General features: G+C 37.7%; 1 protein-coding gene across 4 annotated transcripts; it reads right to left on the reverse strand.

The window, feature by feature from the left end:
* Positions 1 to 696: 696 nt before the first annotated feature.
* Positions 697 to 13,361, reverse strand: Gint3 (GDI interacting protein 3). Of its 4 annotated transcripts, XM_070114366.1 has the most exons (14): positions 13,236 to 13,361; positions 12,860 to 13,019; positions 10,454 to 10,550; positions 9,884 to 10,048; positions 8,246 to 8,338; positions 7,994 to 8,076; positions 6,262 to 6,408; positions 5,778 to 5,950; positions 5,515 to 5,642; positions 5,146 to 5,349; positions 4,760 to 4,959; positions 4,298 to 4,396; positions 4,023 to 4,161; positions 697 to 3,864 (listed from the first exon to the last, which is right to left on the reverse strand). In XM_070114366.1, the coding sequence occupies exons 6-14, from the start codon at positions 8,065 to 8,067 to the stop codon at positions 3,712 to 3,714; spliced, it is 1,317 nt and encodes a 438-aa protein (XP_069970467.1). In that variant the 5' UTR covers positions 8,068 to 8,076; positions 8,246 to 8,338; positions 9,884 to 10,048; positions 10,454 to 10,550; positions 12,860 to 13,019; positions 13,236 to 13,361; the 3' UTR covers positions 697 to 3,711. The 4 variants fall into 4 exon arrangements, with proteins under 4 accessions (XP_069970467.1, XP_069970465.1, XP_069970479.1 ...); XM_070114364.1 differs by lacking the exon at positions 10,454 to 10,550; XM_070114378.1 differs by lacking the exon at positions 12,860 to 13,019 and having other exon boundaries at positions 13,236 to 13,334.
* Between the last annotated feature and the right edge of the window lie 180 nt (positions 13,362 to 13,541).

Here is a 13,541-nt window from a genome sequence, read left to right on the forward strand (position 1 = left end):
TCAGCTATGAAACCCTGACAACCCCCCACCGTCAGCTATGAAACCCTGACAACCCCCCACCGTCAGCTATGAAACCCTGACAACCCCCCACCGTCAGCTATGAAACCCTGACAACCCCCCACCGTCAGCTATGAAACCCTGACATCCCCCCACCGTCAGCTATGAAACCCTGACAACCCCCCCACTGTCAGCTATGAAACCCTGACAACCCCCCCACTGTCAGCTATGAAACCCTGACAACCCCCCCCCCCCCACTGTCAGCTATGAAACCCTGACAACCCCCCCCCCCCCCCACCCACCCCCCACTGTCAGCTATGAAACCCTGACAACCCCCTCTCCCTCTTCCTCCTCCTCCCCCCTCCCTCCTTCCTCCTCCTGCTGTACCATTGATATAACTAGATATTACTTTCTGCCTTCAGTGTTGATTTTTACACAGCAGTTTTTTTCCTGTCAATTTTTGCTATCATTGGCTCTTTCAGCAGTACCATTTTCCACACCAAAATCTTTCACACTTTTACATGATTTGGCAGTTTGCCTCCATTTTCCGAATACTGTGCTCTTTTCTCCTTGTGTTAGTCCTATCTCTTACAGTCAAAATGTGTGGACGAGTATGAAGAGTTCATAATTGGTAATTAAGTGTTTTTAACCTGTTATCAGAGAAAGAAGTAATATCCATAGGGAAAATATAGGAACTAATAGTTTATAAGTTTTTATTTAATGGATATACAACATAATTTGGGTATATAATCTAAGGATGAAAGATCTGAATACAAGTGAATTTCCTTTTTTATTTTTTCTTCTTTAGATCTATGATCAAATTCTTGATATAAAAAAGGTACCTCAAATCAAGCCATGGAAATGGTTATTTCATTACTACATTGTGTGTCTTTTAATTTACTAAAACTTTTTTTTTTTTTTACAGTCTGAAAAGGTTAATAATACATCAATTATTACAGAATACATTTATCTGACTTCATGGATTATTCCTGAAAACAAGTTGGAAAAATGTCTACGCTAACTTGAGTACAATAAAACCCAGAGGGAACAAACTTTGTTTTACTTCCTTTAATTGCAGTGCACAAATTTGCTGTAAGGCTTTACAATGGAAAATAAGCTTGGCCAAATGTTTCAAAAAAATAAGAAACTGCTAGCATTTTATAATAAGTGTTTCTCACTACGACTCCATGTTTCTTAAATGTGTCCTCTTAATTAAGAAAATACAAGGTACCACATACATGCCACTGTTTGTTCACTAAAGGTTTCATTTCAATATGATGCACATTACCAATCATGTAGAGCACAGAGTAGATCAGAAAAAAACAAACAAAAAAACTGGAATGTCTCCTCAATAAGCACTGAATTTCTGCACAATACATTCGACACTACACGATAGATTACCATCACTGTGCATTGTAGCTGAGGGGATATTTTTCTACCAGAAAATTCCATACCATTGTCACAATGTAGCTGCTCTGTCTTATTACCTTATTAGGCTTAGTATCAAAATATATTATCCAGCTACACAAGCAGTATACTGTACATAATTTATTATTTCAAACTGGGTGTCCACTGTTTATTGGTTTTCAAAACTGCATTTAATGAAATTGAATAACTACTAAACGGGGATTTGAGAAACTACATGCACAACTAGCTGTAACAAGTTTACAAAATACAATAGGAACAGTCTTTAATTGGCAAAATGCAGATAGCACTGGCACCGGACAAGATACCTTTGAATACAGTGACTAGTGTCAACTGATGAATGAAATATTCAGCCGAAATAATTTATATACACACAAAAAGGCTGCTATTAGATTGCCCACATTTGCAATGCTAACACTCCCAAGAAATCTGTAAATGCGCATCTTGCACAACTGTGTGGCAGGTAACATTGTCTTGATACTCTAATTAAACATGAGGTTATCACACAAGCAGCAAATTTTGTTGGTTATTACATTCCAAAAAGTATATTACCCTGTCAGTTTCGAACAGTGGATAGATGTTTCTTTATTGAAAAGTAACCAAAAATAAAGGCCCATTCACATGATCAAACTTAAAGCCTACAGTATTTATCATAGTGTATCAAAATAAATAAATTTAAAAATCTTATGCTTCATTTTATGGCCTAATTGTAAAATTGGTAGTTCACTTTACGCAAATACAAACTACATTCTTTACATAGGCTTGTCCTGAACATCTGTTGACCCCCTGCTCTAGCTTCTGCCCAGGATTGACTGGCCTCAGACACTGATGAAGGACATTAGAACTGCCCACATACAATACACAGCCCCGTGATAAGTAATGCCTGCCAGGCTGTCTGATCACGTGGATGGGCCGGGGAGAGGGGAGGGGGTGGTAGTTTTTCCTTGGGAACGCAGGTCATAATTATTGGAGCCTTCCAATTATTATGCTTTTATTGATATACATTAAAAGAGCATGTCTAGAGGAGTGGCATGATTGATGGCATGCCTCAGAAGTGACAAGCAGGGCAGGGATACCACTGGCTAGACAACTATTTCCACTCAAATTGGCTATTTAGCCAGTAGTTTGCTCATCTCTAACATCACTTCTCAGCCATGCCTGCTTATCTTGCCTTCTTGTCTGGACATGGCTTAGAAAGATGAATGATGGGCTTCCAAATAAGATGTTATTCAAGAATTGTGATACAAAGTATGATTGGCAATAAATGACTACAGCCCTGTGCATATGATGATTTAAGTCAATGTGGGCAAAATGATTGATTACCTGAACTTAGTTGGTGGCAGGAATAAGGTCTGATGACATTATAATCAAGAAAACTAAAGCCTCAGATCTGGTAAACACCAGTGCCACATTAGTTAACGAATCCTTGGCACCAAGATGAGCCATGGATATGCACACTCATTCTGTGTCCACAGGAAGACCAGGCTGTCTCAGTCAGGACTTGATATGGGGCATTTTATCAAGACTATTGGCAAAGCCTATTGTTTCTCCAATTTTGCCCACCTTGATTGTAATAGGGTTATTATGTTTGCCCACATATGGACAGGTCCTAATGTAAGTGAACTTCTAATTAATATGTAATTTCTTGCCCTATCTTTTGCAGTTTGCATCAAGTCATAATCGGCAAACTATACAATTTTCCTACTAGTTAAATTTGTCTGATTAAAGTACAGTATTATAATAGTAATAAATAATTCAAAAAATCATGTGTTCCTATTTCACACTGCAGAGCACAAAACACTGTTCCATGAACACTGAAGGTTGTGCGAGAAAACTAGCTTGTGTGATACCTTCTTTACCAGATTTAGGAAGATTCAATAACATGGTAATATAAACTTCGGACTCCTGATATAATACTTTATCAGCAGTATTTGGGAAACTAGTATCACATGTTTTTATGAGCCAGCAGGCAAATATCTTGCACATCAAAGCATGATAGCTGTTTGTTCTGTATATATATCAAGAAACATTGCCTTATCACATCATATATATGTGTGTGTATTAATATTTTGGTGTTTTTAAACATTTGAAATGATAGTAAATTCAAATTACAACTGATTAAATATGACTAATAAACTGACCTATAATGATGAATTACATTAATTCCTATCAACGAAAAAAGTTGTCAAATTTAACACTACATGTATACTCTCACCTGACTGATCAATGGCTGGTATGTACAAAAGACACCATGGATATTTTTTTTATTCAAAATGGAGAGCCTTCCATCTAAGACATATTCTGTAAGAGCATCAAGGTATCCTGTTTGAGGTAAAGGCTATCGTCCAAGTTTGGATCTGTCACACTTGAATCCCACGTAAAATTGAAGACAACAGCTGGTACCAATCGAAGTTCAACCAGGCTCTGATCCTCTTCTGTTATCTACAAAATAAAATTACAGAGATATTACTGATGATTATCTGCTACATCATGAGCCAGAGGCTGAGAAGAGCTTAGAAAAGCATAATACACTCATTTCAGTACTCAACAAATGACTTTGCTGATGTGGGTAAATAACTAGAGTGACATGCTAATCTTACCTTTCCACCACTGCTGAGGCTTAAAAAGAATGGCCGCCAGTCATTCTGTAGATGTTCCCGTACAAAGCTCATCACTTCCCCAAACTTCTCATATGTCCCAAAGGTTCCCTGGAGAATTAGGCCATCTGGGAAGCGTACCCTAAGAAATAAATGGTAAATGTTAATTTTACCTGACCAGCTAAACCTTTAAAATTTTAGTGAACAATCACTACAGTTTATATCGGCATTTTTCAGATTCTTTTTGTAAATCTACAAACTCCAATATGAAAACTGACCTCATTAAACTAAACCTATACTTTCTCATTTCCCTCAACTCTTGGCGATCACGCATAGCCTTTGTCTGGAGTATCATACTCCGCTCCACTGCAGTAGCTCTGCAAACAAAAAAATGTATCCATTTTCCAATAATCACATTTATTTCCCTCAATTTCAGTATAGTATACATACTTAAATGTACTTAGACTAATTAAATTTTCCTTACTTAATCCACTAGCAACAATACATTTATAAGCCGATAATATTTTCCGGGTGGCTTCAAAATCGGTGTACGGCCGAGTCTGGCAACCTGCCCATGTGCCAACCACCATAGGTGACAAAATCAGAGTGCGAGCTCCGATCTGGCGTCGCACTGGCAGGACGCCTGGCAATGTTAAGTTTTCTAGGTGTCTCGTGTGGGACACCTGTCATAAGTTCAGTTTAATATCAACAACATATACAATATTTAAAAAAAACTATACCTTTGCTGCATTTCCTTTTTAAGTTCCTCTGCTGTTAGGTTGAAAAATTCTGCAGGCAAGTCTGTGTGCGAGGCAGCCTCAGTCGGCAAAAGAACTCTTGCACTTCGGTCCAGCTGAGGTCGTACAGGTTCAGCACTTACCAGAGCATCTCGCAACTGCTCTAAAGTACTCAGATCTGCAAGCTTGTCTTCTGGGAACACCTTTGAAAAAACAAAAACAAATCTAGAATAACAAAATAATTAAAGACAGGATACACTACTATACTGATATTCTAAATAAGCATACATCTTTACAATTTTACCTTTAATATTATGTAGACAGCACATTATATTACAAGAAAAGTTTACTAGATACATTAAGAGGATGAACTCAAAAACAATAACTACCCAAAACTTGTCAGTTCCTTCATTAAAAGGTAGTTCCTGCACGACAAATCCTGCAGCTTCAAGGAATTCCTTAGTCCCTTCAATAGGTAAAATCCTTTCTTGAAAAGCTTTGTTTGACATCCTGATCTTTCTATACTTTTCCTCCGTAGGGTTGGAAACAATGTTTTCAATATACTTGCACAAAGTTTCATTACACACATTAATCTGCAAGTATAAAGAATTGTGGTACTGAATTTTCAAAGATTGTAAATGTGAATTATATTGCTACATTCAAAGCACAATGAAAGGGATACCAATCTGCTGTATATCCATCAAATTCATACATACACCTTTTATTTAATTACATCTACTTGTTCATGTACTCCTTACCTTTTCTTTGTTTTTGTTACAAGTTTGAATAATGAGGCAAGCTGCTATGCCTTTATCTTCTTCTATCTGAGAAAATAGAAATTCACGGATTTGTCTTTTGATTTCTTCATAAGTTGCAACTTCTGGCCCTGAAAAATAAATAATAGATGATGATAAACAAACAACAACTACTTACAAGACTCAGATTAAAGAAATGCATACAACACCAGCTGGAAAAAATAGTAACCAAACTGCACTAACTAAATTCAGAGAAAGTAACCTACCAAGTAAAGGACAGTGGAAGAAGACTCCTTGTACAGCAAGCATGGGTGCTGCCTCCAGGCTGACCTCCTTGGGCCCTGGTGGTGCTGCCTGGCTCTCAAGGTTCAGCTGCTCTAAGGCCTTCTGCTCAGCCTCCAGCTCTCGTCTGGCTTGGGCTTTGATGGCTTGGAGGGACCTGTGGAATATCCATGAACACAGTGGTCTAAGGGTGCCAGAATCCTTTCACTTAAGAAATAAAAAGAACTATATAGCATCAGAGGTATACAGAGGAATTTAAATATAATTAATTTTTTCCATAGGGCTACTATCAACAGAAACTTGGTAAATTGACAAATAATTTGCAAACAGCACAATGGGGTTAGGTGCATTTCATAGCAACAATAAACCTATTCACATCAAACTAAAATCCCGCTTATACTGCAAATACCTAATAACTTGCTTTCACTGAGAAGCCAATGACCGAATGGTACAAAATACACTCCCTACCAGTTAACATCAACTCGCTTAGACTGCGTCTCCATCCTAGCCAGAGCTGCAGCGCCAGCTCGCTGGGCATCCTGTGTTGGAACATGCCTCTGCTGTGAGTGACTCTGTCTTGGTTGTTTGGCGCGCTCACTCTCCTCCTTGGTCAAACTGTAGAGCATCCCGTTGTATGAATATTAGGATTTCTTAATACCTCACAATAAGAAAAGATTAGAGGATAAAACAACCAACTACGAATCAAACATGGTATGTCTTAATATCAATCACATAACACTTTCTTGTCTTACTATTGTGATTATGGAAAAAAGTACACTGTCTCTGTCTCTCTCCCTCTCTTATGTCTCTCTCCTGCTCTCATTGTCAGTCTGTCTCTGTCTCTTCACTTTCACTCTCACTCTCCCTACCTTTTTCTCACATTTTCTCTCTCATTCATTCTCCCTCTTACTCTCTCTCATTCATTCTCCCTCTTACTCTCTCTCATTCATTCTCCCTCTTACTCTCTCTCATTCATTCTCCCTCTTACTCTCTCTCATTCATTCTCCCTCTTACTCTCTCTCATTCATTCTCCCTCTTACTCTCTCTCATTCATTCTCCCTCTTACTCTCTCATTCATTCTCCCTCTTACTCTCTCTCATTCATTCTCCCTCTTACTCTCTCTCATTCATTCTCCCTCTTACTCTCTCTCATTCATTCTCCCTCTTACTCTCTCTCATTCATTCTCCCTCTTACTCTCTCTCATTCATTCTCCCTCTTACTCTCTCTCATTCATTCTCCCTCTTACTCTCTCTCATTCATTCTCCCTCTTACTCTCTCTCATTCATTCTCCCTCTTACTCTCTCTCATTCATTCTCCCTCTTACTCTCTCTCATTCATTCTCCCTCTTACTCTCTCTCATTCATTCTCCCTCTTACTCTCTCTCATTCATTCTCCCTCTTACTCTCTCTCATTCATTCTCCCTCTTACTCTCTCTCATTCATTCTCCCTCTTACTCTCTCTCATTCATTCTCCCTCTTACTCTCTCTCATTCATTCTCCCTCTTACTCTCACTCATTCATTCTCTCACTCTCCCTCATTCATTCTCTCACTCTCGCTCATTCATTCTCTCACTCATTCATTCTCTCAATCTCACTCATTCATTCTCTCGCTCTGAATCATTCATTCTCTCATTCTCACTCTCACTCATTCATTCTCTCACTCTCACTCACTTGTTGACTCATTCTCTTGCTCTTACACACTCACACTCTCATTCTCTCTCTCACTCACTCACTCTCATTCTCTCTCTCACTCACTCACTCTCATTCTCTCTCTCACTCACTCTCATTCTCTCTCTCACTCACTCTCATTCTCTCACTCACTCACTCTCATTCTCTCTCTCACTCACTCTCATTCTCTCACTCACTCACTCTCATTCTCTCACTCACTCACTCTCATTCTCTCACTCACTCACTCTCATTCTCTCACTCACTCACTCTCATTCTCTCACTCTTACACACACTCATACTCACACACTACAACTACTACTACTACTACTAATATAATTAACAATAATAAGAATGATGAATATCATAAATATATCAATGCATGCTACATGAGGGTAACAGCTGTTTCTTCAGCCTCAGAAATTGGTGTGACTCATCAACATCTGGTCACATGTGCAGGGAATATATTACGTAACCAAACATATTTACAGAGCATATTCTACAAAAAGAGAAGAGAGAAAAAAAAAAAAACTTACCTGTGCCCTTTGCCTGCAAGCTTGAATTTGGTGTCAGCTTTCTTCTTTTCAAAGAATTTCTTTAAAGCATCCATTGTTCCTTCCTATTCAGACAGTTATGGAATGGTATTAAAACAGTTGAATAAAACAAACATAAGTATCATTTTCGAAACTTTTCACGTACAATATCAAACAGCAAATGCAAATAAAAAAATAAAATAAAAATCATCACTTAACAAAATTTAATTAACAAGACAATAAGAGATTCTTCACCTTGAGTTAAATATTAAGGGCGGGCAGGATTATCTTTGTTGATTTTGAAGTTTGTGTTCCTCTTCAGGATGTCCTCAACTATGCGTAGGCTGTCTGTTGAATAGGAAGAAAGTTTTCAAGAAGATGAAAGTAAAACTTGAGTCTTTAACTGGTTACAACTATTTACCATTTTTTATCATTATTTTTAAAAACATTATAGAACTGGCATGTTGAAGAAGAAAAGAAAAGAAAAAGAAAGAAAAAAAAAAAAACATCGGAACCGAGTGCTCTAACTCACTCACGTTTTGAAAAAAAATTGTCTGAGGACTGGGTAATGGGAATGTGACAGCTCGGGCAATGGGAACTACTCATTATAAATGGGAGATTAGACTTGGTGGGCATTTAAGGAAGGGGCTCTTGCATTATTTCCACCAGTAAGTGAGGGCACAATGTAACATTCATGAGCCATTGCAGGAAGAGCCCTGGTTCAAGGAAAGATGCTGGTTCTATGCTAAGGATCCTATTCCTGCCCATGACCAGAGGTGTGGGGTGAGTTATGGGGAAAAAAAAAATATATATATATATACAACACAACATTACTTATTGTTATTGTTATTGCACAGAATTGTATACAACCTAGATATAAAATGGAGTCTGCTCATTGAATATATTATATTACCATTATGATACAGCAAGACAATTGCTAAATACAGAGCTTGGAAAATGGTAAAAAAACAAAAAATGCTTATGTACAAAAAGGGACAGGCAAAAAGTCTTGATACCAAACATGAGTGTTTGTGTGGGCTAAACCTACAAACCACACCCAGAACAATTGTCACTTAAGTAAGCCTAATGCCCATATTTTGGCCTAAATGCGAGGCACCCAGATCGTATGGGTTAAGAAAATGTTCTAATCATTCATTGCATTATTTAGTCATTCTCAAAAAATTCTCTTTCCCACGTATCCCTAGCACTTTTTTGTCAACCAGAAATAAGGATTTTTATCTAGCTTGTTTATCTATACTAATTCTTTTCATTTGCTGCAAAATAAAACACCTATCAGTTATCTAAAAAAAAAAAAAAAAAAAAAAAAAAAACTGCATATGCCCTAAAAATTTCCACTGAATATTCATTAGACAAGAGATCAGTGATTAGGGTTTGCTGTTACCCAACAGCAAGAGTTAAAAAGAACTGCTGCAGGCCAAGGTGTGGATATATATTCTACAAGAAAATTTGTTAAAAAGTTAATAATAATCTAGTTATAAATTAGTTGTAACTAAAGTTATTACCATTCTATATTGTTAACTGTGTTCATCCCATGACATTGCCTAAGGTTGTAATCCTATTATAGGTCTCTAACCCTAGAAAACCTTAAATTATCAGTGACTGGGTAACTAACAGGTAATTAGTGACCCATGCCCTATAGGATCATACACTCTAGCCTGAAGAAGACTGCCTCAGAGATATTCCAAGAAAACTCAATATAATGATAATGGCAAAAACATTGTTCTTAACGATTAAGTGATAATAATAATAACAATAAAAATAAAATAAACATACAAAACAGAATCATTATTCAATATCTAAAACAAGCACACTAGATGTGTAAAGCAAAGGAAATACACTATAAACATACATACGTACAACTCTGACACTTACTGTAAGAGAGAGTGTGTGAGATCCGCTGGGCATACACATACCAGAATACCGTAATCAGAACAAAATTGACAACCAGAATGATGGCAAAGGCTTTAAAAACATGGCTTTGAAGAGGAGTAAAGCCGAGCCACCAAATCAAATCAGTCCAGCCAGTAACAGCAGTCTCTGTAAATAAAAAAAATAAAAAAAATAGATGGGAGGAAAGTTCACATTAATTACTCTTGTATATCTACATACTAACAACATCAATTAATCTTCATAACGAAATATAACTACCACCGCAATCTTCAACTGAATTACGAGTTCAAAATCTTAATATCTGAACATCTGAAAACCAAATATTTGGCGAGCAAAAAGCCTATCTGCTTAACCTACTTATGTTCTTAATTATCCCTCTATTTCATTTATCAGTATATCACTTTATAAATAAACTGTAATATTTGCAGTCTCTTTTTATCCCTCATAAGTATTCATACATTTTTGCTGCAATATTGTTTGAGATTCTGGAAACTGAAAAATTGGAAACCAAAGCATAACTGGCCCCAAGGACTTCAATATGGGATTGTGTACCTGTAGTGATATGAATCTGGGTGTCCTTATCTTGCCTGTCTGTCACTTGGCTACCTGTGCCCTGACCACTAGCTCATTTTGTTTGTCTACCACTGACCTAGAAAGATTGAGACTGCTATATTCACTTGAAGTACTGACTGATATTTTATCCTTAAATATGCTTCCTAAGAACCACGTTCAAATCAGTGGCAATGACGCAAAATCTAAAATGTTTACAATCATTTTATCCCAACGAATAAATCAACTAATATTTACTGTTATCATAAAGAGACACAACTTGGCCAAGCTACTTAAAAATGCATACACAAAACTATGAGAATCATAGCTGAAAATTTGAAGCTGACACCAACTGTTTGGCTCCTAGTAATGAGTACTCTTGCTCCTCTCGCATCAGAAGAAAAGCCTCAACAAGCACTACCCATCAATCAACAAAAATCATGAAAACCCCTCTAGAACTCTGTAAGGGAAGGCTCTAACACCGAGGCATTATGGAGGCTGACTGAGAAGATACCCTTCAAAAAAGATACCTGGTTAAGGACAACAAAACCTCTCCTAGGCTTAAACACCCTCACAGGGAGAAAGCAGACCATTACAAACTGAATAAGATTAGGGCATTGTAGAACAGTGGATAACATGCACCACTGGGAACAAAAACACATGCTCCAATGTCCTGCATACCATCCAAAACCCCAAAACACAGATCATTTTGCGTTATATTTCCCTATGACAAATACCTAACAGCTCTCCACCAATCCGTAAGCCTGGAAAAAAGTTCAGGGAATAGGCAACTCAACTTGTCATGAGACTAATACTGTGTTAATCTCATTTTAGCCTCAGTTCTTAAAAAAAAATTGTATATGCCACAGTTATTAGTGTAGAGAGTGGTGCAAAGACATGTAGCCAATATCCTACACACATAAACCAAAATCTTACTTATAATACGATTAATTACTTCTCAATATTCACCAAATGATTTACAGATGAGACATGAATAAATAATATTCTAATATCATAAATAATGAGAAGCTTTCATCCAATGGTAATTCAAATGGAAAAATATCCCTCCTGATGACAACTCCTAGAGCCTACTTTATTGTAATCAGAACAAAGCTATCCAAACCTTGACCAAAACATAAGGTAAATGTTCTAGCTACATACTTTTTAAGGCAAATTTCCCTAATACATTTATGCAAGACAAGCAGCACCACTTTGTCTCAATGAAAATTCTAGTCGGCAAAAGCCATGTAAAGCCCCTCCCCTTAACTACAATTTATTACAAATATTATCAGGGTTTCTTTATTTTCTTTGTTTATCTCTACTCTTCCTTTATTTGTATACCAAAATAATTATTTCCTAATTTTCAAAGAAAACATACTAAAAAAATATTTATGATAACATATCATACAGACTAACATGAGTGAAAATGTTGTTGAACTAAATGATATCACTGCGTTCACACAATGACAAAACCCCCTGTGAGATGCTAGATATAGCTATATAAATAACGATTTGTATAATTCACTTGATCCTCTTATAGCCACAGGAAGTAAAACAAACATCTAATGCGTTCATTCATGACAACAAAATTTTCCATCCCATAAACGGCTATCAGAATACTCTTGGGAAAAAGGTCAACTTAACTCTCGGGTTCAACAGGCTGCTGGATAGGAGTCGTCCTATCTCTCTTTTTAACTACCCTCCATCTATCCACCTACCAATACACTGCTAATGCCCTGCACTGGTAAAAACACACATGGAGAAGGCATTGGGTAAGATCAGGAGTTTGCAGGCCTCCCTAATGATTTACAATCAACCAGGAAACTAGTTCAAACTGAAACATACCAGAACAAAGGCGTGACACTGAGCCATATTGTGTCAGACTGGTATTATATGCCCTTCTATTCTAAATCATTATGTTTCATTAGATTTGGATAGAATGAGAGCCAACTTTATTACGAGATAATCCCGTTTTTTAATTCACTGCCCGTTAATTAATACAATTCACCACTTATTTTCTGGTTACACTGAGTGACATAAACCTGTTAGTGGGCGGATTGCTTTCGTAAAGACACTGTCAAACGAGTTTTCAGCTGATACGAAAATAAAAGGACGAATATTCTGAGATGCAAAAGGTTGTGAAAACAATGGCAGACAAAGAACTAGATACGAGTCAAAAAAAAGGGCGATTTATCCCTTACGACGAAATAAGCACCAATCAATATTCTACCTACTAGTAGCATCTGCGCTTGGCATCGTCGCGATCTTCTCTAAGTGATACAATGAGGTTTAGCACTGACGAGATAATAAAAATACCACTTCCTTCCTCCTGTCAACCCGGGAAAACTTCCTTCATGTGACAAAACCTTAAAAAATAAAATAAAATAAAACCAGCATGCAGCGCCTCACCTCTGACCTGTTGCAGCGACCTGGTGGACACCTGACCTTCCTCGTCCAGGAGAACCGAGGTCAGGCACGCCAGCACCCACCTGAGGGCCGAGGTGACCTGGCTCAGCGTCGAGTTCAAGCCGGCAGCGACCTCAAGGGTGACCTCATTCATCACCTCGTGCTGGCGGAGGTCATGGCACGGGCGAGAGAGAGCGAGAGAGAGAAAGAAATAGATGATGATAATGGGTGTGGACGAACAAGCGAAGAAGGAAAACGTAAAAAAAAGAAAGGAGAATCGCTTTCAACAATGACAGTTCTATCCGAGCGAGGAAGCGAGACAACGGAACAGAGAAAGGCAATGCCCAGGTCAAACGGAACTCAAACAATGGGTACTGACAGGAGAACAGGGTGGTGTGACGAGGCAGTGACACTCTATTAAAAAATAAACGAAAATGGAAGAGGTCTGGAAGCGGAGTCAGATGACGGTGCACTCTCGACCCGCGCGGAATTCAGGAATTTTCACTCACATCGCATTTTTTTCCGTTATTTACCTTTTGATTTAACAGTTTTTTGGGGGGAAATAGTTAAATACGTAACGGACCTATTTTTCCTGTTATGGAAGTATATTTAAGGCGTGTTTAGAGAAAACCCCAGCTGTATAGAAGTTACAACGCATGTATCTTTTATTTCACCGACTTGAAAT

This window comes from Penaeus vannamei, chromosome 3 (assembly GCF_042767895.1).
Source record: "Penaeus vannamei isolate JL-2024 chromosome 3, ASM4276789v1, whole genome shotgun sequence".
Taxonomy (NCBI): Eukaryota; Metazoa; Arthropoda; class Malacostraca; order Decapoda; family Penaeidae; genus Penaeus; species Penaeus vannamei.

Bases quoted from the DNA above. Each gene is read 5' to 3' on its own strand.
- Gint3 (XM_070114364.1), bottom strand. From the start codon at position 8,067: ATGGATGCTTTAAAGAAATTCTTTGAAAAGAAGAAAGCTGACACCAAA. The intron at 5,951-6,261 runs GTAGGGAGTGTA...GATATTCCACAG, and splicing joins AAGCGAGTTGATGTTAACTG to GTCCCTCCAAGCCATCAAAG. The intron at 4,162-4,297 runs GTCAGTTTTCAT...TTTATTTCTTAG, and splicing joins TATAGGTTTAGTTTAATGAG to GGTACGCTTCCCAGATGGCC.